Source organism: Myotis nattereri (assembly GCF_964212035.1).
Source record: "Myotis nattereri genome assembly, chromosome: 14".
Lineage (NCBI taxonomy): Eukaryota > Metazoa > Chordata > Mammalia > Chiroptera > Vespertilionidae > Myotis > Myotis nattereri.
The window spans coordinates 44799616-44823288 of record NC_138089.1 but is presented as its reverse complement, the minus strand read 5'-3'; the positions used below and the strand labels follow the sequence as shown (position 1 = coordinate 44823288).

The following is a 23673-nucleotide window of genomic DNA, read 5'->3' as shown; positions in this document are numbered from 1 at the left end:
AAAATACGTGTATCTATAGATATGGTGACATGTTTAAATTTGATAATTCCATGCCTCAGTCAGTTTCAGGAAACAAGATTGGTATGTATTTGCTTAACATAATTTACAACGAGAAGTTCCTGATAACAGAAACAGTATATATTTTGAAAATGAGACAGTTGAAAGGACACCAGTAACCAAAAAATGAAGGAAGTGATTTGAGGAGTAAAAGTGGGGCGGGCATCAATTTGATGTAGCACTGCACTGTCCAGTGCGGCTATTTAAATTAAATTTGTTAAATACGATGAAAAGAACACTGCCTCAGTTGCAGTAGCCACATTTCCAGTGCTCGAGAGCCACCTGTGGTTAGTGGCTACTGTATTGCACAATGCAGAGCACAGGATATTTCCACAATCACAGTAAATTTTATTAGCACTGGTTTAGCCAGATACAGGAAATGACCATATTAAGTTAAACAGCCTCACTGTTTTAAAATTAAAGACATCATAATTATAAGGTCAAGCACTGTTTGCCTCTATCCTTAATCCCATGCTAGGGCTGAGCTCAACATCTCATTGAAGAAACTTTAGAAGGAGATCAAGGATTGAGACTATCAAGCAGGTTCACTGTGCCTCGAAGCACTTCCCTGAATGCGAGTTTGTTCCTTGGTTCACCAAGGTCTTCAAGGGATAGCGGATGCTAATGGAAAGGAGAATGACAACATTTGGTACTAGGGGTGGCTACTGAGTTTTCTCGACCCTATGACAACACTCAACTGTTATAGGGCTCTGGGCACAAGTTTCCATACTAACTAAATATAATTGCTCGAATTGCCCCATAAACTGAAAATCACTAGGCCAAGAATACACCTCTCAGGAAGGCAGCAGTGCCTTAGCTTAGAAGTGTGCGAAAGTAAATCTGCCCATACACAAGAGAGCAATGGCTACACTGATTGAGAGAAACTTCACCAACAACGATCGTAAGTACTATTCATTTTTCTTGAGGTTTGGATGTTCAGGTAAAACAAGTCAAATTTACATACACCAGAGCATTGTAGAAAGCTGGAGTGAAATATATAAAACTAGAACATTAAAAAGCTTGCCATATCGTACATTCTCTTTTTCTAAAATCCTCACCCGAGGATATATTCTACTGACTAGAGAGAAGAAGGGGTTGAGACAGAGAAACATCCGTCAGTTGCCTCCAATATGCACCACCGCTGGGGATCAAACACACAACCTAGGTATGTGCCCTGACCAGAATCAAACCAGCAACCCTTCAGTACATCAGACGACGCTCCAACCAAGTTAACCACACCGGCCACGGCTATATATCCATTCTCTTGAAAACAGTTTTTCTAATCCTTGGTCACCTGAATTTTAAAGCTCTCATCATCTAAGATTGAGTAGGGTAAAATTTCAGGTTTTCTTTTCTTTGTAAGGGTGGGTACTATTTCATTCCTTTTGATTTCAATGAGAAGTACATGCTAAAACAAAACCAACAAAAAGGCAGCTATTACCAAACATCCTGAATTAAAACATGAGGTTTAGAAAAGCAATACAACCTGCTCAGGACTGCAGGCTCCATGTCATATAGACAGCGCAGACTGGGGACATACCTTTACCCACGTCATATGGACAGCACAGACTGGGGACATACCTTTACCCACGTCATATAGACAGCACAGACTGGGGACATACCTTTACCCACGTCATATAGACAGCGCAGACTGAGGACATACCTTTACCCACATCATATAGACAGCGCAGACTGGGGACATACCTTTACCCACGTCATATAGACAGCGCAGACTGGGGACATACCTTTAGCGCTGATGCTGCGGAGATCTGTGATTTTCATTAAGATCTTTGGGAACATGTGAGGCTTGTTGGGTCGTCTCTTTCTTATATAAATTTTCAGGGCTTCCAGCAATGGTTCTTGTAGCTTATCTACTTTTGTTGGTTCCTCAAGGTCCTGGCGGTCTAGATACCGGAAATAAAGTTTTACACAATTAGTAGCAGGACAGAAAGTTTCACACTTTCCAGGCTAGAGGGTCATTCCTTGTTCCGACTACATTATGACTTTATTAATTTGATGGTTCAATCACATGTGCAACTTTGAAGATATATGCAACTGCTCTGGGCAGTGATACTTGAAAATGATTGTTCCCCTTGTTGGAGGAAGGCACATTTTGAGGGCTGCTTGCTTTTATCCCAGGGAGAGAATTACTTCTCATGACCAGGAGGTGTCACTACTGAACTGAATTAAAGCAAACCTTGAGCTGGATGGTTATGAAGGCAAGGTAAGTCGTCCCCTAATTAAAGCCATTACTTTTTAGCCACTATGATTCGGCCTCCTGCGAGCTGATAGGGGTCACTACAAAGAAGAAAGCCTTATTTTATCTTGGCTCTCTAAGGGCTGGTAGGGGGCCAATCCAATGACTTGTATTCCGGGCCACTAAATTAGCAAACAGCACACGCAAGTCCCTGGGAACATCATCAAAATGTCCCCAGGCAGTTCATTTTATAGTGTCATACTACCTTTAAAAAAATACCTGTGGCAATTGGAGAAATAGCATTTTGATATTTCAGAGCAGAAGGATCCCAAACTTAATTTATAACAATATGGAAAAATGCAATAAACCCCAAGCATGCATGCCTGGCTTTATTCACATGCCTTCTTCTAAGTAAAATATCTCCAAAATGGAGATGAAGTTTCCCCCATAAATTACAAGTGCAAGTTGTTCCTGGAATCCCCTGAGGGTTTGCTAGGTAGTCGGTACCTCCACAGATTAAGCAGATGGCACTGAGAAGGCCTGTTTCTGTGTCATCCATTTCCAAAGGCAGGAGCTGGTTGGCAAAGGTGAACACAAGGTCAGTCAGAGGACCAAATCCAGCATTGTGCATCTGAGTTCGATTTAGGGTAAGGCCATCGGAAAAAGTCATGGTGTCTTGTTCTGGGGTATACCTGGTGCAAATTCTAAGAATCTGGAAGGAAAAAAAACAACAACCCAGATTGGATGGATCGTCAACGCCAGCCTGTCCTCACAGCATCAGTCAGCTCTAGGCGGGAGGTAGCATGAGGATTTCCAAGGTGCTCCCACATCCCAGGAGGCGCTCGGCCCCCCCTCTCTATTGTTGAGTGTCTCCTCAAGCTCTTCCATTAAAAGAGTACAGAAGTCACAACACGGGCTAAAGTCATTTTAGAGAAGAACAACTAGGACACAAGAAATCTCTGTCTAAAAGTCATCTATTTGAGTCAAATAAACATTTACCAAGGACCTACTTATGTCCCAGGCACTATGCCAGGTGCTAGGGATAAAAAAAATGAATGAGACTCTTTTTTTTTTTTTAAATGAGCTTACAGCCTACCAAAAAGAAAAAAAGGGGGGGGGGCAATATCTACCATGTATAAAATGCCTAGGGTACATCAAGTGTTACACATGCCCTACATTAAATCTTGCAAATGCCTCGGGGAAGTGAATATTATTGACATATTGCAGATGAGGGACTGAAGCTCAGAAGTGTTAAGCCATGTGTCACACAGTTGACTTGTGGCTGAATCGGATTCAAGCCCAGGTTAGGCTCCCTCTTGCACTGCCTCGGACACCGCACTCCACAGACAACTATGACTCAGGAGCAGCAGCGGACCAGCAGGGAGCTGGGAGCTCAGAATGGAAGCGCCGATGCAGCCAGGACAAACTCAGAGCAGACTTACGGAGAAGAGGCAGCTGTTTCAAGAAAGCCAGGATGTAGGGGTGGAATGTCTATAGGCAGGAAGCCTGGCTCACCCTGCCACGGTCTCCCAATCCTGCCTGATAAACGGCCCTGCTGGTCCCCTTAGGGCAGTGGTCGGCAAACTGCAGCTCGCGAGCCACATGCGGCTCTTTGGCCCCTTGAGTGTGGCTCTTCCACAAAATACCACGTGCGGGCGTGCATGTACAGTGCAACTGAAACTTCGTGACCCATGTGCAGAAGTCAGTATTTTGTGGAAGAGCCACACTCAAGGGGCCAAAGAGCCGCAGTTTGCGAGCCACAGTTTGCCGACCACTGCCCTAGGGCGCCTGCTGCCAGGGAGTCGCCTGCTCCCTGCACTGTGCCACCAGAATGCCTTCCTTCTGTACACAGACAATCCCGGCGGGCGTCCCATGGCCCTGTGGATGCTAACTGCTGGGCAAAGTCAGGATGCTCAGTATCTATGGGCTCAAAACCGCAGACACCGGTCCGGTTTGGAACCGAATGGGAACCAAGTGAGTCTTTGCACTTCAGCACGCTGCCAAGATGTGCCTGCGTGAGCGCTGCCCCTGCAAGAATGAAAGGAACCAGGGCTTGTGGGAAAGGAACGGGAGGCCAGGATTGAGACATCTGCAAGCTGTCATGGCTCCCTCAGGCAGCCAAGTCCGAACTGCAGGGCACAAACACCTCCGTACTGTCCTCCTCAGGAAGGTTTCCCTCCTGAGAGGCTGAAAGGTATTTGGATTCCGGTGAAGCATTTAAACGATGCCCAGTTGCTTCTCTCCCTAGAAAGTCCAAACCAAAGCCAAGTACAAATGGGCCGTCCAGAGCGGAAGGTGCGCGGCCTGAGATGGAAGAATGGCAACGTCTTTACCAGGGGCCTCCGCCCCAGCCCTGCCCCCCGCCGGGCCCCTGGGCAGCACAGCACCCCCGCCCGCTGCTGGCCAGGCTGCCTCTGGAGGGAAAGCGGGGAGCTTCATTTTGTCACAGTGGCAAACACCAGTGCGTCCCCAGGATTCCCTTTGTTGAAAGGAGGGTCTCTCCTCTGGGAAGAGGAGCGCACAAGCCCCAGGCGATGGTGGGAAATAGCCCAGGGGAGGCTGGCAAAGCCGCGGCTGCCGGGCAAAGCTGGTCCTCCTACGGGCAAGAGGGCCCTCACTTCCTGCCGGCGGCAAAGAGGACAGAGTCTTTTCCCATGGCTCTGGGTGTTTCCTGGGAGCACACTGCTGGGCTGCCCCTCTGGGAGGCTGGCTCTGAGCATCTGACATCCCAGAGGCAGAGCCGGGCACTCATCCACCTCCCTTCTGCTCCCTGTGGCCCCCGAATCCAAGCCACCGCTGCTCCTGCGGCCACAGCACGCTGTTCACAATGTTCATCAAGGAGACTTCGCCTTCCCTGCGAAAGTCCCTCGGATGGCGGGTAGTTATCTCACACCCCTAACATCCAACCTTCTTCCTGCGGCCCCTCCTCCTCCTCCCCCTCCCCCCGCTCACTAATGTCTGGTCACAGTGGTCCCCTTTCTGAGTCTCCAACCACTCGTTGGTGCTGCAAAGCACTTGCGCTTGCTGCTCGCTCTGCCTTTGACACTTTTCTCCTGATCTTCACGTGGCCGACTCCTACTCAGAGCACAGCAAACACCGCTTCCTAAAGCCCACGACCTCCTATCGTACAATATGCCCACAAATCCTTTCCCACGAGTCTTTTTAAAGAGTGTAGCTTCATTCCCCTCCCCTTGTGTGTGGGCTGGACCCAGTGCCTTCATTCTACTGAAGGAATACGGGTCAGTGATGGGTGTGACTTTGGAGTCAAAGTCATAAAGGTCATCCTGGCTTCCTTCTTGTTCCCTCTCTTCCCTCTCCAGTTTCAGGGGAAGCTGGCTGACCTGTCATGAGGACACTCAAGCCGCCCCATGGAGAGGGCCTTATGTTGCTAACCAGCACTAACTCGCTGGGCAAACACAATGAGCTACTTTGGAAGCAGGCCCGCCAGCCCGTCAAGCCTGCAGCCGATGCAGCCCCAGCCCATGTCGTCTGCAACCTCATGAGAGGCACCGAGCCAGAGCCTCCCAGCTAGGCCAGGTCCCCACCCACAGGGACGGTGTGTGCTGATGACAATTCATGTTTCAAGCGGCTAAGTTTTGTGGCAGTGGGTTATGCAGCAATAGATAACGACGACAGCATCCTTGCCTTGAGCTGCACACACATCTCACGTGTAGCTGAATGCATCTTCCCCAAGTACACGCCTGTGTAACCACCACCCAGATCAAAATACGAATGGTTCCAGCACCTATAGGCTCCCTCCTGATCAAGCGTTCTTCCCCAAAGTAACCATCACTTTGACGTCTCTCCCTGTAGATTACATTGGCCTGTTCTTGAACTTTAAAAAAATGGAATCACACAGTATAGTCTCTCTCTCTCTCTCTCTCTCTCTCTCTCTCTCTCTCTCTCTCTCTCTCCCTCTCCCTCTCTCTCTCTTTCATCTGGCTATTACTCCATGTTGCATCTGTGAGAACCCCCAGGTTAGTGCCTGCAGTGGTGGTTCTTTTTCAGTGCTGTGTAGTATTCCACAGCATGAACCATCACCCAGCACCCCCCCTCTCTGAGCTGCCTGAGAACCTGAGCTCTTAGAAAAAGACTGCTCTGCTGCTTCGCTCCCTGCTATTTCTTTGGCAAATAGGGCAGTGCCGTCCACATAGCAGGTGGCCAATGAATACTTGTTAGATAAAGGAACTCATCAGAATCTCTCCCACCTTATAACACCGGAGGGGGGCATCCAGGGATGTCTAAGTTTTTCGGGGCAGGAGAACACTCAGATTGCTCCTCCAGTTCAGTCTCTGCACTAATTGTGTTTGGCAACTGGTGGGCAGACCGGGATCTGATTTGAGTGTTTATCCTCCAGTGCTTGTGGGAATGTCAAAATCGTGATAATAATAACAATAAGCCTGAGCTGTGCGCGGCCGTCTCCCCTGGCAGCACACAGTACCTATTGTGTGAGCTCATGGGAATGACATTTTTCCCCGTGGGACCTGCCACCAGCCTGCCAGCCCCGGGAAGGACGTGGGCAGGCGCAGAATCGCGGCCCATGGCTCCGGCTTCCAGACCAGCGCTCCAAGAGCCGTTCTTTTAAACTGTGAAGAGGATTATGTGGGAATAAGTGGAATAGTATATTTTACTTAACTGACTTAGATCCAAAATATTTTGGTTTCCACGCATAATCAATATAAAAACCATTAAAGAGATATTGTACATGTGTAAACAAGAGGTCTTTGAAAGCAAGTGTGTATTTTTACCATTACAGCACTTCTCATGCTCAGCAGCCACAGGTAGCTCGTGGCTCCCATATGGATGAGGAGCACACAGGTTGTGTGTGTGTGTGTGTGTGTGTGTGAGCTCAGTACAGCTCACGAGGACAATCTGGGCTAACCCAATATTGATACAGCAGTTAATTTAAAGGAGTAGTTTGCCTGTGCTAGGTACTGAATGCTTCACATGCATTAACCCAACCAACTGTCCCACAGCCTTATTAAGGAGGAGTTGCTATTATACCCATTTCACTGAAAACATAACTGAGGCTTAGAGTAGTCACACCGCTTCCTGGAATTCACAGCTCCCAGTGGCAGAGCTGGGACTGGAGCCCGGGAGTCTGGCGCCAGGCCCACCCTCTCAGCCGCTGCACTGCCTGCCTCACAGTGACTTCTGGTGACGGTGACCTCCGGGCAGCTGAGAAAGCTGAGACTCAGACACAGGACCTCCTCACGATGGCCCAGCGGCCAGAGGCGTTGCTGAGGCCTGAACGCAGGCCGTGGGGCTGCAGTCCAGAGCTCGCTCCTCGCCAGGCTAGGGCGGGGGCCTGTCTCTGCTGAGTCCCCGGAAGGCAGGAGGGTCAGGGCCTGTGGGAACGGCCCTGGGTGGCAGTACAGTCACAGGTCCCCGGGACCCCAGGACCACAAATCATGGATTGATGGCAGGCAGGGCAGTCACTTTTGCGTCACCAGATGCAAGGTGCGGCTGTGACTGGCGTGGGAATGTTTTCCTTGCGGGAGTGAGGGCAGCGGGTGGCAGGTCCCAGGGAAGCCCCGTGTCCCACAGGGAAAGACCCCACACTGGAGGCTTCCACAGACGCCCTCCTCGGACGGCAGCCCGTATCCTGAAATTCCAGTTTTGCTCTTCAATTCATTTGCCCACGCACCCATCCATCCATCCATTCACAAATATCCAGCGAATGCCTCGTGTGTGCCTGGGATTCTGCCAGGTGACGAACCCCATGTGGCCCTGCCCTCACTGAGCCAACAGCCCAGAGTATAGACATCAGCAGGAAACACATTTCTAGCTACAGTCCAATAGATCTTCAGTGCAACGGAGAGCGCGTTCCCAGCACAGCACCAGCCCGCAGGCAGGCGACCATCAGGACAAACCACACACAGGGCAACACACTGGTGGCTGAGAAGGGGTGGCACTAGGTCCTGGCTAGTGGTACCACCTCAACTTTCCCTTCGGGGGCTGAGAATCAACTCAGCCCCTGCCTGTCCATGCTTCTGGTCTGCCTCACTCTATCCATACATCAATGGCGTGGATGAGAAGATGCTTCTAAACAGCTCAGCCAGTTGACATTCTCATCCAATAGATGGTCTTTGAAGATGTGCATTCTCAGGATCTCGGGATTAACTGCCTTTGCTACAAATTCTTGGAAATGAGCTCTTGTCTGAGGCCAAATGAGCATTACTTCTGCCCTGTGGCGTATGACTGGAGGGGTCTCTGCCCTTCCCTGGGCTTATGCCAGTTTTGTCCCTGCTTTCAGAATCGCTGCCCGGGGACCTACGCATGTCCCATTCTATCCATGACCGGATTTAAGGCCATTGAAGGAATTACCTTAGTTAGCGCCTGATTGATTTGTATTCCTATTTTACATATAGGTAAACTGAGGCTTGGAGGGGTTAAACAACTTTACAAAGGTCATGGTATTAGTCCCCATTCTCCCTGTATCCACCGTGGGGCTAAGGGCTAAATCTTGGATCCATGAGCAAGCCTGGGGAGGACATGTGGGACGTGGGCAGATGGCTGCTGGAAGTTGGATGGGATTTTAAGAAGGCATTTAAGCACCCTGATCATGAAGCAGGTGGCATTGTGGAAGGACCTCAAAGCATCCCTCCCATCCCTCGCATTCCATCCTTCCCAAAGGGCTGGAATCGAGGGACTCTCAGACCGTCATCACCTGGCAGCTAGACAAGCAGAGAACTAAGAAATGAGCAGCGAGAGGGCCAAAGTCAGAGCCTGAGCATCAGGAAGGCTCTGGGCCCACTGGGTGGCCACGTGATGCAGGGGCCTCAGAATCCGCCAGAATTCCCTGGCGCAGGCCCTGTCTGGCTGTGTGTCACCTCACCGATCCCTCAGCTGCTCCAGGCCTCTGGGCACCTCTCTCTATTCGTGTGGCAATCACCCAGTCTCCACTAATATATTGGGGGTGTTCTAAGGCTTAGGGGAAATTCTACTGATCACTACATTTGAAGCACTTGTGAGCCAAGCATTCATAAGGTAATTATTCTACTAGATCATAATTAACATCATTACTGATTTGCCTAAGTTGCCTCTTGTAATCTCTGGTGGTCTAGCTAGTTCTCTCCACATGGCCCACGCCTCCCACACCACGTCCTGCTTATGCATCTGATCTTCTCATGTCTGCACTTTTCAGGGCTCTGGAGTCTAAAGATTTGGGGCTTGAGTTTGGGCTCCATCACTCACTGGAGTTGGGTGACTCACCTAGCCTCCAGCTCCTTATCTGTAAAATGGGCCGAATCTCTGTTCCTAGGCTGAGTTGTGTGAGGTGCAAATGAGCTGAGCTTTGCAAACTCTACAGGCTGTGGGTATGTGACAGATCGATGTTGCTCAGATGTTTCATGTTTTTGTTTGTTTGTTTGTTTTTAATGTTCTTAGGTTCATCCCAAACCCTCTGATTTTATGAGAAGAAAAAATGCCACATATACTCTCAGGATCCCTGGAGCCTGTAGGCTACTGAGTAATCATTACCACCGCCCCCCCCCCCCCCCCCAGATCCAACTTGCAAACAGAAAGACCCATAAACATTCAACTTCCTACAATACCACCCTTCCAGGATCCTCTCTCCTCCTGAGCAGGACTGTGTGTGTGTTTAATTACAGTGAGTAACTGTTTGCTTTGCAGAACTGTTTATACCCAAAGCTACGAAAGATGTAATAAAAAGAAAAATCTATGCTTTTAAATACCTCAAAAGCTGATTGTCCCTTCCCTATTTTCTGATGCCTCCCCAGGGCCAGCCTCCCATCCATGTCCCCGGAGGCCTGTCAGTATACAGTCTCCCAGGCAGGACACGCCCCTGCCACCATTAATGGGAGCTGCTTCTCTGCCCAAGAAAACTGCCTTAGACAGAACCGACCGCCCACCCCTGGAGCCCCCACCAGGGAGAGAGTGGGCATCCAGCCAGCAGAGACCTGCACAGGACAAGGTGTGACAGCACCCTCACCCATGTAGGGCCCTAGAAGTCACAGTGTGAGAACAGCAGGGAGTGGAGGGGCATCAGGGATCCCCTGTGCACAGTTGGGGAAACTGAGGTCCATGGAATAAAAAGATTTCCCAAGGCCACCAATGGCAATGGTGTGAGATCAGGGGATGGGGCAAGGCTGCTATGAGCCACCTCCAGTAGTTTAGCCTTTCAAAGACCTACGGCACTGTCCCATGGAAGGGATCGAGGGGCAACAAGCTGTCGCTGGAGGTCTGTGACCAGGACTGGCTGGACCTGTTCCCAATGTCATGTGGAGGGGGTTCCCACACCATGTAGAGAGGGTTGGAAGGTTCTTTCCAACTCCAGGGGCTCTCTGAGCCTTTGGCAGCTGAACGGAGGTGCAGGCTGGGAGGAGGGACTGGGTGCCAAGGAGGTGGCAGGAAGAGAGGTCGGGGAACTGGAGCCTCTGAAGGTCTTCACAGCATCTCAGTCCCCGATTCCGCCCGCCCCAAACCCTTTACTAACAGGTCAGAAGGGCACCTACCAGGATGTCCAGGCAGGCGGCCTTCAGCAGGGTGATCTGGTCTGCGATGGTCAAGCTGGTGAAGCCTGGCAGGCGTTTAGCAAACTCCACGATCTTGATAATGCACTTGGTGGCCAGTTCGCTGAATTTGTCCCAGAGGCCCAGGTCCAGCCGGACTCGATGGTCAGCACTGGAATTCTAAGAGGGAGAGAAGACACCACAGTTGCTGGGGAGGCCTGTGGAAGGCAGGAAACTCAGCACATTTCCTGATAATGCGCCTGCATGTCAGTGTTGGCCAGGGAGCGTCCTGGTGGTTTGGCTGAGTTTTCAGTTTAGATTTACCTTCTAAAAATGCTCAAAATCTTATTCCTTACCACTGAATCACCAAAGGATAGGCGAGGTGGATTTCTCTTTGTGCAACTATCCTATATAATAAAAGTCTAATATGCTAAGTGTCTGGTCATCTGTTCAACCAATCAAAGCGTAATATGCTAATGATATGCTAAGGCCACTCAACCATTCGCAATGACGTGCACTGACCACCACAGGGAAGACAGTCGGCCAGTCGCTATGATGGGCACTGATCACCAGGGGGCAGACTCTCTGACTGGTAGGTTAGCTTGTTGCTGGGGTCCTGCCGATTGGGACTGAGCAAGACAGGTCGGACATGCCCTGGAGCCCTCCTGCAGTTCCTCCCTGGCTGGCCAACCTCCCACATCCCTCCCCAGCCCCAATTGTGCACTGGTGGGGATCCCTTGGCCTGGCCTGCACCCTCTTGCAATCCAGGACCCCTCAGGGGATGTCTGAGAGTGGGTTTCAGCCTGATCCTGCAGGCCAGGCTGAGGGATTCCACTGGTGCACAAATTTGTGCACCAGGCCTCTAGATCCAGTAATAAATGACAGAATAATGGAATAAGAAGCCACCATGTTAGAACTCTGATGAATGACTGGCTCTAGGCACTGACCATCAGTGGTTGCTATTGTCTTGAAAAGAGGCAGCCTGCCATATGGGTGTCCTGATGGAAACACGTACCACCGCCTATGAAACGTCAACCCAGAATCATAGCACACGTCTAGTTCTAACTACAGGAAAGCCAGGAGACAGAGGAGTGTGCTGAACTACACCACGCAGGATGCGACTCTCAATACCCAAGAGGCAGAGACCTCATAAACCCAAAGGATTGCTTTCTTCAACAGATACATTGCAAGGGGAATAAAGAAATGGAAAGGGAAACCTATAGATTAACAGCAGCTCCACCCAGATGCTCATTAACTGATGAATGGATAAGCTGTGACACACCAGGCGGCAGAGGGCTAGTCAGCAATGATGACAACGGAAGCATATGTCTGGCTGCATACGTTTGCCAAACTCATAAGATTATACCTTTAAAAAAAGATAAAATTTGCATTGTTCATTTGACTTGACTTTGAGGTTGACATTTCATCATTTATAACCTGATAGATTATAAAGAAAAAAGGGAATGAGCATCTCTTAGTGTTATATTTGTAAGTTGGACCTCTGAAAAATTTCTCTCTACACATACAAAATTATTTACACCATTTTGCAGAAGAAGAAAAACTGCCCTACATCCTTAATTATATTGTAGGTAGCCTATGCTTGGGGTGTTCAATATATGCTGCTGTGCTCGCATGATGTCTATATATATATATATATATATATATACACACTAATTAAAGAGAAACATGCAAATTGGTGTCACTCCACTATGCCCACCAGCCAATCAGAGTGACTATGCAAATTAACCCAACAAAGATGGTGGTTAATTTGCATACACAGGGAGAGCAAAGACTGAAGGCTCTGGCCAGAGTGAAGACTGAAGACTGAAGAGGCTTGGCTTCTCCGCTGCGGGCGGACCAAAGGCCTGGGTCTCAGTTGCCGAAGGAAAACTGGTATATATATATATATATATATATATATATAAAATCTCCCATGTTCAAAGGCTGTTAAATCGTGTTGTTTACCCATATCTTCAGAAAAAAATCACTTCCGTCGTGGTAAACAACCTGCTTTCCTATTTATAATGGTATGGTCCTCTAGCAACTTCAGTGTGAAATTATAGCTAATTTGCCTACAAACGTCAGGTGGTCATAATAATCTGGCCACTCTGTATTTCCGTAACGGTATATAATAATTTCTACTTGTCCATAGATACTGGTATTTCTTGTACTGAATATAATGAGGAAAAAAAAAATTTCAAGAATTGGAAAAAGTAAAACATTGCTGGTAAAGAATTAAATATGTAATTAAACAGATTTTATTTTCAGCCCCCATGGCCCCAAACAGAAAAGCCAGGACCCTCCACCCCTGCACTGAAGATGACTGTCCCCTCTACCATCTCCCCCATCCTGCTCGATGTTTATAGCACTGATCTCCTAACACACCCTGCCAGGCACTTGTTATACAGGGCTTCTTGTCTCACTTTTTAAAGATATATTTTTATGGATTTCAGAGAGAAAGGGAAAGAGAGAGGGAGAGGGAGAAACATCAATGAGAGAGAATCATTGATCGGCTGCCTCTTGCACGACCCCTGCTGGGGATCCAGTCTGTAACCCAGGCATGTGCCATGACCGGAATTGAATCGTGACCTCCTGGTTCTTAAGTTGACCTCCAACCACTGAGCCACACCTGCCAGGCTTGTCTCATTTTTCATTGCTGTATGGTGCCTACAACAGTGCCTGGCACATGGCACTTAAAGAAATATGTGCTGAAGGAACCAATGAGTGAAGTTCCCATAAGTCCGTGCTTATTTAAAATGGCTCAGGACAGCTAAGGTTTTGAGGCTGAGGCTCTCCTAGGCTGGGGCCTGGGCCCCTCCCAAGGCCTCCGTTGCCTCTGAATGTGGGTCTGAGCCATCCAAGAAAAGGCAAAGCTCCCAGGCCTGGCTGGGGCCTGACAGATATCAGTTAGGGTTACCATGCACCCCCACCCATGTCCTTCCTTCCTCCCCTCAGTGGAAATCAGTTCACGGAGCCAGTAAAACTAGCTCCTGTCTTGAATGCTGGCGAGCAAAGCCAGAAAGAAACATTGGCAGCAGGGATGCCATCCATGCCCTGGGAAGCTGGTGGCCAGCGTCGCCTTCTGCACTGTTCTTTGCGGAAAGCAGGCATGCGCCCTCCAGATTTATTGTCCTCCCTCCTCGAGGACCTTGGCGGAATACAGTGCACTCGGGGGAACATCAGATCAAGATGTGCGCCATTCGGGTTGTAATTAAATTTAATAGGCAGTTTATCCGGTTCGGGGAAAGACGCGATGGAGAGGGGCGGAGAGGCGCGCCTACTGCGGGAATCATTTCACAATGGAGTATCCATCTGGAAAAAAAGACATCGCCCCGGCCCAGCGAGTGTGAACGAAATCTTCATCAGCATCGGATGAGGTCACTTCATCACGCCTGGCCTGAGAGGGAGCAGCCTGTGGCACCTTCTATTAAACAGAATGCACAGCCGACTCCGTGGCATGTAAATCTCACTCACGATTATGCAAACTGAAGGGAAGAGGCAGTTAATAAAACACAAAATAACCTGGTGTTTTATTAGACGGCGCGCTGGATTCATGGGCACGAGGTGGAAAATGGCTTATATATTATCTCCCAGCCGCGGCGAATGGACAGCGCGGCCTGGGGTGGCTGGGGATGGAGGCGGCTCTGGGGGGCGCGGAGGACATGTGGGTTTTCTGCAGCTTTTCTGAAGCCCGGCTGGGGGTGGGCACGTGGCTCCGAAAGAGGACAAGGTGTTCACAGCAGGATCACGCGGAGGAGCCCTGCTCATTTGGGACATTTCTGTGCCAGAAACTATACAAAGCATCCTGACACCTCGTTCTCATTCAGCTGTCCCAGGAACCCCAGGAGGTAGGTATTATTTCAACCCCATTATAGAGATAAGGAAGCTGAGGCTCCATGACGCTCCACAGTCATGAACCTGCTAAGTAGCACAGGCAAGGTTTGAACCTGGGTCTAAGAGGCCCCAAAGCCTAAATGAGGTAGTGGCTGGGGTTTGTCCTGAGGAGGCAGAGTTACGTATCCCCAGAGCTGGGAGGTGTCCTCTGGTTCACACCCTCCTTCCATTTTGGAGAGCTCAATACAATAGCCACACCCCACTCCCCACCTTTCTACATGGAATCCCCTGCTGCACCTTGTGTTTGGAGGGGCCACTGGTTAGAGAGCGTCCCACGGAGATTAGCTCTGAAGCGCCCTCTGCTGGGCCTGGGCCCAGAAGGTGGTGGGCATATGTTTCTGCCTCCCCTACCCATTCCTGCTGCCTCCGAGGGGGCCTGACCCGTGAACCTACCCAAATGAGGGAAGAAAAAGGAAGTACTCTCTCCAAGACCTGTAGGTGGGCGGCTAGCTGCCTTTTCAGTTCCTCTCTGCCTACTTATTCCCAAGGCATCCCACAGAGATGCCAGGCTGGTGAAGGTGGCAGGGAATTTCCTGGCAGTGGGAGCCACCGCCCATGTAAAAAAAGCTCTCACAAAAAAAAAATAAAAAAAAATGCTCGCTCGAAACTTGCAGAGAATGTGTTATGGCTGCTGCTATTTATTTATACCCCCAGCTACTTCCAGAAAGGATTTGAAGGCTTACGATAAAAACAGAGCTAGGTCTGTGTGCCGAGAGTAGGACTTGTGAGACATCGGGAGGAGGGGCAGTATCAGGGCAGCCTCGCTCCTGCAAACGTGCCACACGCACCTGGAGGGAGGTTGGCTGCCCTGTGCTGGGGAGCAGCCTCTGGAGATGAAACTTGGCGCTTCCCCTTTCCCTGCTGGACGAGAGGTGCAGGAAGTCCCTGCGAAGTCCTTAGAACCATGGGCACCAGCAGGGGACTGACGGTGTCTTGTCCCCAAAGTAGGGTGAATGGGAAGGGGCGCTGGACGCCCTCAGGGAAGCCACCTGCCTTAGGCAGAAGCAGACCCCGAGACTGGGATTTGAATGCAAACAGCTTCTTTGGGAAGAGATCCCAGGAAGCCTGGAGGAGGAGTGGGAGGGGGCAGGGAAGGGCAGGCAGCCTGTGACGATCATCCCTGTGGGCACCGGGGCGCCACCTTGCTGGGGAACTGGAGAGAAGGTTTAGAGCAGTGGTTCTCAACCTTCCTAATGCCGCGACAATTTAATACAGTTCCTCATGTTGTGGTGACCCCCAATTTCATTGTTACAAATTGAACATAATTAAAGCATAGTGATTAATCACAAAACAATATGTAATTATATATGTGTTTTCCGATGGTCTTAGGCGACCCCTGTGAAAGGGTCCTTCAATCCCCAACGTGGTCGCGACCCACAGGTTGAGAACCGCTGGTTTAGAGGCTACGCAGGAGGCTGGGCTGTTCCCCACCAGAGTCCTTTGGTCATTGGGTGGGCCTCTCCCAGGAGCATCTCCCAGGCACACGTAAGCCAAGCAGCTCTGGCAGCCAGAGGCGGCCTGGGGGCGGGGGCACTGAGCGATGGGACCCACATCAGGGCCCTGACAGCATCTGCTGTGTCCTCCCAGGAGGCAGGGCAGGCAGCCTCGCTGGCCTGGAAGCAGGTGGAGGCGGACCCACGGCAAAATGAGAATCCACAGGCGAGGCTACTGATTTCAGAGGGAGGCCTGGGGCAGGGAAGGTGGCAGAGGCCCCCCGTGAGGCTTTGGGGTGGGAGGAGCTGTGCTAACAGAGAGAGGGCTGTGCTGAAGGAGCACTATGGTCCCAGGTCCTGGGGGAAGCCAGGCCGCACAGGGCATGTGTTCCAGGAGGGTCGAGTGCTGTGCTTTGTGTTTGCCCTGCCCTCCTCCAGACCAGAGTGGGCGCAATGGCACCTGGTTCCCAGGTGAGTCAGGGCCTGGGGGGGGGGGGGGGGGCTGAGGAAGACACCTCCATCTGGGGACCCTGACACAGCAGCTCATGGTCCCAGGGACGCTCCTATCATGTCTTTCTCCTTGTGACCTGCCTCAAAAGTTTCCACCTCCAGGAAGCCCTCCTGACTCCGACTGTTCTCTTTTGCTCCATCTTTTCTGGAGCTACATGTTGGATTTATTCCCAGATAACTGCCACCTCCTCCCAACCAGATGCCCAGTGGCTCCTGCTGCCCTCCTGATGTCTTCTGTGAATGGTGTAGCTGTTAAAAGGTCTGTCTTTGCATTCAGTCTGTTCATGTTCAAGCCCCACGTGTTGGCGAGGAGACATGGGGGAAAGTTACATAGCCCTTCTACCTCAGTTTACTCATCTGCCATAAGGGGGCAACAGTACCCACCTCATAAGAGTCCCGTAAAGAGTAAGGGCATTCATATCTTTAGATTCCTTAGCATGGTCCCTGGCACATAGTAAGTGCTCAATAAATGTTAGCTGTCATAATAATGATGGTGATGATAATAAAGATGCCTGATCACAAGCTGTCCATTTCTCTCCATTATTTACAGACAAAAATACAAATTCCTCAGTCGGCATTCCAGGCCCTGCAAGGTTTTTTTCTTCTCACTTCCCACTTACTCTCAACACCCCGCCATTCCAGAGCACCTGCTCTCTCTCACCGGCTCCTTCTGGCTTTTCCCGTGGCCCATCCTCAGTCAGTTTCCCTAGATCTTAGGTCAGGACGCACTCACCTTGATGCTTAGCCCAGTTCAGTGCCTGGAACATAGTTGGCAATCAATCACTACTTCTAAAAGGACTAAATGATAAGCTCCATGGCCCTGGCTATTACGTATTTTACTTCTCTGCAGGGCCAACATGCACCTGGCATGAGACCAGGTCCCCTAAGGGTCGGTTCATACCCAGGAAGTGGATATGTGGTCGCATCCCTGCTGTGTAGATATTTTCAGATCCCATCACAGAAGCTTTGCATGAATTGCTTCTTTTCCTCTTCCTAATCCATTTCTATCATCCCCATTTTACAGATGGGAAAAGCGAGGTGGAGGGAAGTTAAGTAGCTTGGGCACAGTCGCGTGGCTGATGGGTGGCTGAGCAGGGTTTAAACTGCATCCATCTGGTTCCAGCACTCTTGCTCTTGATACATGGCATTACCCTCCATCGCCTCTTGGTTGACGGGCCTGCTTCGTCTCCTGACGTAAAAGGAAAGCTCCCATATGGTATCCAGCAAGTCCTGCTCTGGGTCTGCTTTGGGCTAGGACAGTGCTCCTCAAGCTCAGGGAGGGCTTGCCCACTGAGTCCAGCACCTCCCCTGGCCTGGCAGGTAGGTCAGTGCCTTCTTAGATTAAAGAGTAGAGCACCCCAGAGTCTCCTCCCTGACACCACGGGTCTGGGTAGGCCCCAGAAGGTCGTCTGGGTCTTGCTACTCAAAGTAGGTTCATGGCCGTGGCTTCGCAGAGTGTGGTCTGTACAGTAGCAGCCTCAGCACCACCTGGGAGCTTGTTAGTTACGTCCCACCCCAGACCTGCCAATCAGGACCTGCATCTTAAGGAGCATGCCAGGTGCTCCCTAAGCACCCTGAGATTAGGTTCTTCCTCCGCTTCCTGAGCCAGTCTTGGGTTTGGCGAGGGGACCTGTTTAGTCGAATGCCAGCCCTCCAGCAGCTGGTGCCACCCATCCGCACAGCCTCATGCTCCCCCGAGAAGCTGCCCTGGCACGTTCTAGCAACAATTTCCACAGCAAACCTTCTGGGCCTGCTCCTGGCCCTCATTCCTGTTTGCTAGGTGAAACTGTGGCACCCACATCCAAATGCATGGCTGCATGCACCCCAAGAATTGCTTCACAACCCCACACTCACTGTTCCTTTCTCTACCTGGCAATGCCATTTCATCTTATGTTGTGGCCTTTCATACTAGCACACCAGTCACCAAACCAGCAAATGCTGATATAGCTGCATTTAAAAATATATATATTTTTATTGATTTCAGAGAGGAAGGGAGAGGGAGAGAGAGATAGAAACATTAATGATGAGAGAGAACCATCAATTGGCTGCCTCCTGCATGCCCCACACTGGGGATGGAGCCTGCAACCCGGGCATGTGCCCTTGACCGGAAACAAACCTGGGACCCTTCAGTCCACAGGCCGACGCTCTATCCACTGAGCCAAATTGGCTAGATTTATACTTGCATTTTTAAAAAAGTATGTTTACTAGCATCTAGGCCAGTGGTTCTCAACCTTCTGGCCCTTTAAATACAGTTCCGCATGTTGTGACCCAACCATAAAATTATTTTCGTTGCTACTTGATAACTATAATGTCGCTACTGTTATGAATCGTAATGTAAATATCTGATATGCAGGATGGTCTTAGGCGACCCCTGTGAAAGGGTTGTTTGACCGCCGAAGGGGTCGCGACCCACAGGTTGAGAACCGCTGGTCTAGGCAAACAACATAAGCCACTTAAAGAAGCCAGAACAACATTCTAATTATATTTAGCCATTCATTCACTGGACAAATATTCATTGAGTGCCACACACTAGGAATATACATCAGGGAACATAATGCGTACAAAATACACTTTAAAAAATTAAAGTACCTCATGATGTCTCTACCAGCTCATCCCAGACCAGGAAACATACACCTCCTACCTTTGCTTCCATTCCTCTCCCTCCCTCTTCTATTTCTAACCTCAGTGAAAGCCATGCCCAGCAGAACACTGGGAACAAAGGGGGACCACCCACCCACCTCCCTACCTGGGGAAGGGCCACACCTATTTTGTGCTTTTCCAGGCCTTGGTTTACAGGTTATACACAAGCCAGATCCTAGCCCAGGGGAGGCCCCCAATAATCTTGGGGGATCTTACACGTGGATTGGTGTTTTTAAAAGATTGCTCCCTTACCCCCCTCTAGGTCCCCACTGGGCTCTGCACAGGTGTCCGTCATGACCCAAGGAACACCTACCTCACTCGTCTCCTTCACCAGACCCCGAGTCCCTGCCAGCAGCAAGCTCACCTTCCCCGTTCATGTCCCAGTGCCTCCTGCAGGGCCTGGCGTAGAGCAAGTGCTCAATTCGAGTTTCTCGGGTGGATGCATGCACGTGTGACTGACTGATCGGAGGAAACACCGGCCTCATAGAGAGCACCCAAGGCCAACTCCAGGAAGGAGGAAGGTGGCCCTGCACAGCCCCAGGGCCGACAGGCACGTCCTGGGCCGAGGTTGGGTGGAGGTCCCCTCCAGGCCCCCGGGCAGAGCCTGTGCGTGTGTGTGTCTGTGTGTGTGTGTGTGTGTCTACACACGTGTGCACAGGGGCCTGTGCCCATCCTCCCAGCAGCCCGGGAGCAGGAAGCGTCTCTCACCGTGGTGTACTTGCCCAGCTGGCAGAGCGAGGGGAAGGTTTCCTGGTGCGCTTTCCGGATCTTCTCGGTGAGATCGTCCAGCTCTGCTGTCATTTCATAGCTCTCTGTGCATTCCTGCTTCGTCGGCTCCTTCTTTTTCTTGTTCCTGTCATTCCTGACAGCTGGAAACGAGAGACAAGGCACATCAGGGGTCACTAGCGGCTGGGCCCGCACTGCCTGAGCTGGGAGGGTCCGTCTCCCCACTCCTTGGATTCCTTGGACACTCAGAACAGAAACAGTGGGAAAAGGTGCTGCGAACACATCTCCCAAGGAAAGAGGCTCGGGGCTGGGAGGCCAGCAGAGCGCAGGGCTTGTCTTTCTGAGCGTGCACATGCGGTCCTGAAGGAGAGCGTGGCTCGCCCAGAGCCCAGAGCCCATTGGTGTGGAGAGAACTGGCTACGTGGACTGGGCCTCGCAGAGAGCACGCTCCCAAGCACGTTCCCCAAGTCCAGGGTGAGGGCCCAGAGGCACCGCAGAGGAACCTGCCTGGGAGACTTGTCCCCAAACAACACCGGGGGGCGGGGCGGGGGGGCATCATACGCGGTGATTCCAAACTAAGCTTTTTGGTTTGACACTGCTTTTCAGTTTTCTGAGTTCACTGACTGGCACGTTTGGAGAATTCCTCCTGCAGGTAATGGGATTCCTCTTATGGATTTTGTCCCTTCATGCTTTTCTGCTTCCTAAATTTTCTGTGTCAACCGTATGTCTCATTATTTATAAAGTTATTTAAACAACAATAATCTATGCATTTTGAACTCTCAGCCTGGAAAACCATTCATTCATTCATTCCTTCATTCACTCACTCACTCATTCACTTATTCACCCACAGCCGCTGCACACCTTGCCTGGCCCCTGGCCCCTCAGCAGGTGTGTTTTGGGCGCCGCAGGCCCCACTGAGCTCAGCACCGGGCAGAGCCAGCACCCAGGACCCCAGGGCAGTGGAAGCCGGGGCCTCCTCTCCCAGCACAGGTCTCTGGGGTGACTTCAAATCTGAGTGTAACTCAAAGCTCTGGCCTCTGGCCTGGATCTCCCGGGGAAGGAAACTGAAACCCAGGGAGACCAACAGGTAAAACTAGCCCCTGTGCCCCCTCTGGGAGTCCGCACTCCCTGGGGACCCGGGGTGGCCAGGCTGGACACCGCCTGGCTGTGTGTGCCACCACCATGACCCGGGAATCTGTGCTGCAGACCGACCCAGGGCACAAGCCATCACCTAGGAGGATTTGCCCTGCGCTGCCTCCTGGGAGCAGTTCCCTGGGTCTACACCAGGAGGATCCGAGGCCCTGCTTGGAGCTGGAGCTGAAGGCAGCATAAAGGAAGGCATGGGAGAGGAGAAACAGGAAAGGGAAGAGATGGGAATGGGGAGGGAGGGAGGGAGGGTAGAAGAGAAAGAGGGAGGAAAAAAGGGGAGGATAAAAAGGGACTGAAAAATACCAGTGTGTGTATAAGCTGCTCACACCTGACCAGAAGGCAGGGGGGCTGGGAAAAACCCCCACAATTCTTGACTTTCTTGAACATAACAACTGTCTACAGCAGTGGTCCTCAACCTTCTGGCCCTTTAAATACAGTTCCGCATGTTGTGACCCAACCATAAAATTATTTTCGTTGCTACTTCATAACTGTAATGTTGCTACTGTTATGAATCATAATGTAAATATCTGATATGCAGGATGGTCTTAGGCGACCCCTGTGAAAGGGTCCTTCGACCGCCGAAGGGGTTGCAACCCACAGGGTGAGAACTGCTGGTCTACAATATCTCACTTAACCCCCTTATCAGGTAGGTGACTTCAAACCCATTTTACAGAGAAAGAGCCTGAGCCTCAGAGAGGATAATATGCCCAAGCGGATGCAGCTGATCAGGTCTTTCTTTATGCGGACCCTTATTCCTAAAGGAGTGGATGCCTGAGAAGAAAAAGCCTCCCAAGTTGCCTGTCTTCCCCTGGGACTCTGAGAGGACACTGCTCTTTGGCTCAGAACATTTCTGGTCTAGAAAGTGGCGAAAGGCAGTGTGAGGCACCCAGCCTCAGGTGCAGTCTTTTCCACGTGCCCGGACTGTTCCCAGCAGGTTGGGAACACAGGGTGAGGACAGCGTGGTTGACAGCAGGGAGAATACAAAGAACACACACAGCTAGCAAAACACACACAGCGAGGAGGAAGGGGCAGGCGTGTGGCAGCGGCGATGGCCCTGCGTCTCTCTCCAGGGATGGAGTCTGGGTTGGTGAGTGGGGGCCTGAAGGCTTGTGTGTGAGCACAGGGCGGTGGGTGCAGGTTATCGGACCGTCTCTCTTCCCGGGTCCTGCCAATGGCCCTTTCCCTTTAGCTGACACCAGCGTCACATCAGAACAGCTGTGAGGAAGAGAGTTTAGCAGCACCTCAAAAAGTGAAGCCTGGAGTTACCATGTGACCTAGCAACTCCACGTTTACATACATACCCAAGAAAACAGAAAATATATGTCCATGCAAAACTGGTACACAAACATTCATGGCAGCATTACTAGTATTCATGACAGCCTACAGGTCCCTTGGCTGATGAATGGATAAAAAGAAGGTGGTATATTCACACAATGGAATATTATTCAGCCATAAAAAGGAGCGAAATACTGACACATGCTACAACACGGCGGAACCTTGAAAACATGCTCAATGAAGGAAGCCAGGCACAAAAGGCCACACGCTGGTTGATTCTATTGATATGAGATGCTCAGAATAAGCAGATTCATAGACAGAAAGCAGACCAGGGGTTGCCCAAGGCTGGGGTGGAGGGTGGATGGGGAGTGACTGTTAAAAGGTATGGGATTTCTTTTAGGGGAGATGAAATGTTCTAGAGTTGGAGAGTCCTAACAGTTGTACAACCTTGTGGATGTAACTACAGGCCATGGAATGCATGTTACACTATGTGAATTATACCTTCAAACAAGAACAACCCAGAGCCCTGAGGGAGGTCCCAAGTCACTGGACACCAGGAACTGCTCTGAATCAGAAGCCAAGGTGGCCCTCATTACCATCTAAGACAGCAGCACAGTAATGCCCCTTACTGACTACTTAGCAAGGCCGGCCATTGCCGTAAGCAATGAAGAATTCCAGCTCACTGAATTCCACAGTGAGCCAGGTGAGGGGCACACTGCAGTCCCATTTCTACACTCTAGGAACTGGAGGCCCAAGATCATCCTGTTTGCAAGTAATCAAGTCAGGATTTCAGTGGAATGTACAGAGAAGCAGCGAGAGGAACCACACACCCTAAATTACCCATCACCCAACCCCCAGGCAGGACTGGGGCCTGCGTCTGCATTCCTAAGCCTTCTGTTTCCCACGGCGCCCTGGACAACTCAGATAAGCAAACCCAGCTCTGGGGGGGGGGGGGGATGGGGGGTTACCTGGGAGGGAGGGTGACACTCTGAGTGGCCACCACTAAGCTTCTACACCAAGCCAGAAGGTGAGGGCGAGGCCAGGGGGAAGGGGACCTCAGGGAGCTGCAGCAGGTCGCCCAGTGGGGCTACTGGGTTGGGCTGTGCAGTAACAATGCCCACCATTTGCAAAATAACAGCTGCAAAGCCAAAGCTCCCACTTCTGTGATTGGGGGCCCAAATGGGGAGAACTCTTAGCCGCTGACCAGTGGCCAGGGGACCCATGTGTAGTAGCCCCCTGCTCCCTTCCGGGCTCCGCCTGCTCTCCTAAAGCAAAATGCCTCGCCACGTGCCCCCATCCCCATGGCTAAAGGACTCCC

At 50.9% G+C, this 23673-nt stretch overlaps 1 protein-coding gene across 5 annotated transcripts in view; it reads right to left on the bottom strand.

Annotated features, from left to right (window-relative positions):
* The window catches only part of RARB (retinoic acid receptor beta), a 638244-nt gene that overhangs the window by 1641 nt on the left and 612930 nt on the right, over nucleotides 1–23673 (bottom strand). For 4 of the 5 annotated variants that reach the window (XM_081105810.1, XM_081105811.1, XM_081105814.1 and 1 more), the window contains 4 exons: nucleotides 19914–20074; nucleotides 10732–10908; nucleotides 2762–2966; nucleotides 1803–1961 (listed from right to left, as the gene is read on the bottom strand). In XM_081105810.1, coding sequence (XP_080961936.1) covers nucleotides 1803–1961; nucleotides 2762–2966; nucleotides 10732–10908; nucleotides 19914–20074 — 702 coding nt within the window. Of the gene's footprint in view, nucleotides 1–1415; nucleotides 1680–1761; nucleotides 1962–2761; nucleotides 2967–10731; nucleotides 10909–19913; nucleotides 20075–23673 lie in introns of those variants that run through there. The other variant, XM_081105812.1, reaches the window with a different exon arrangement.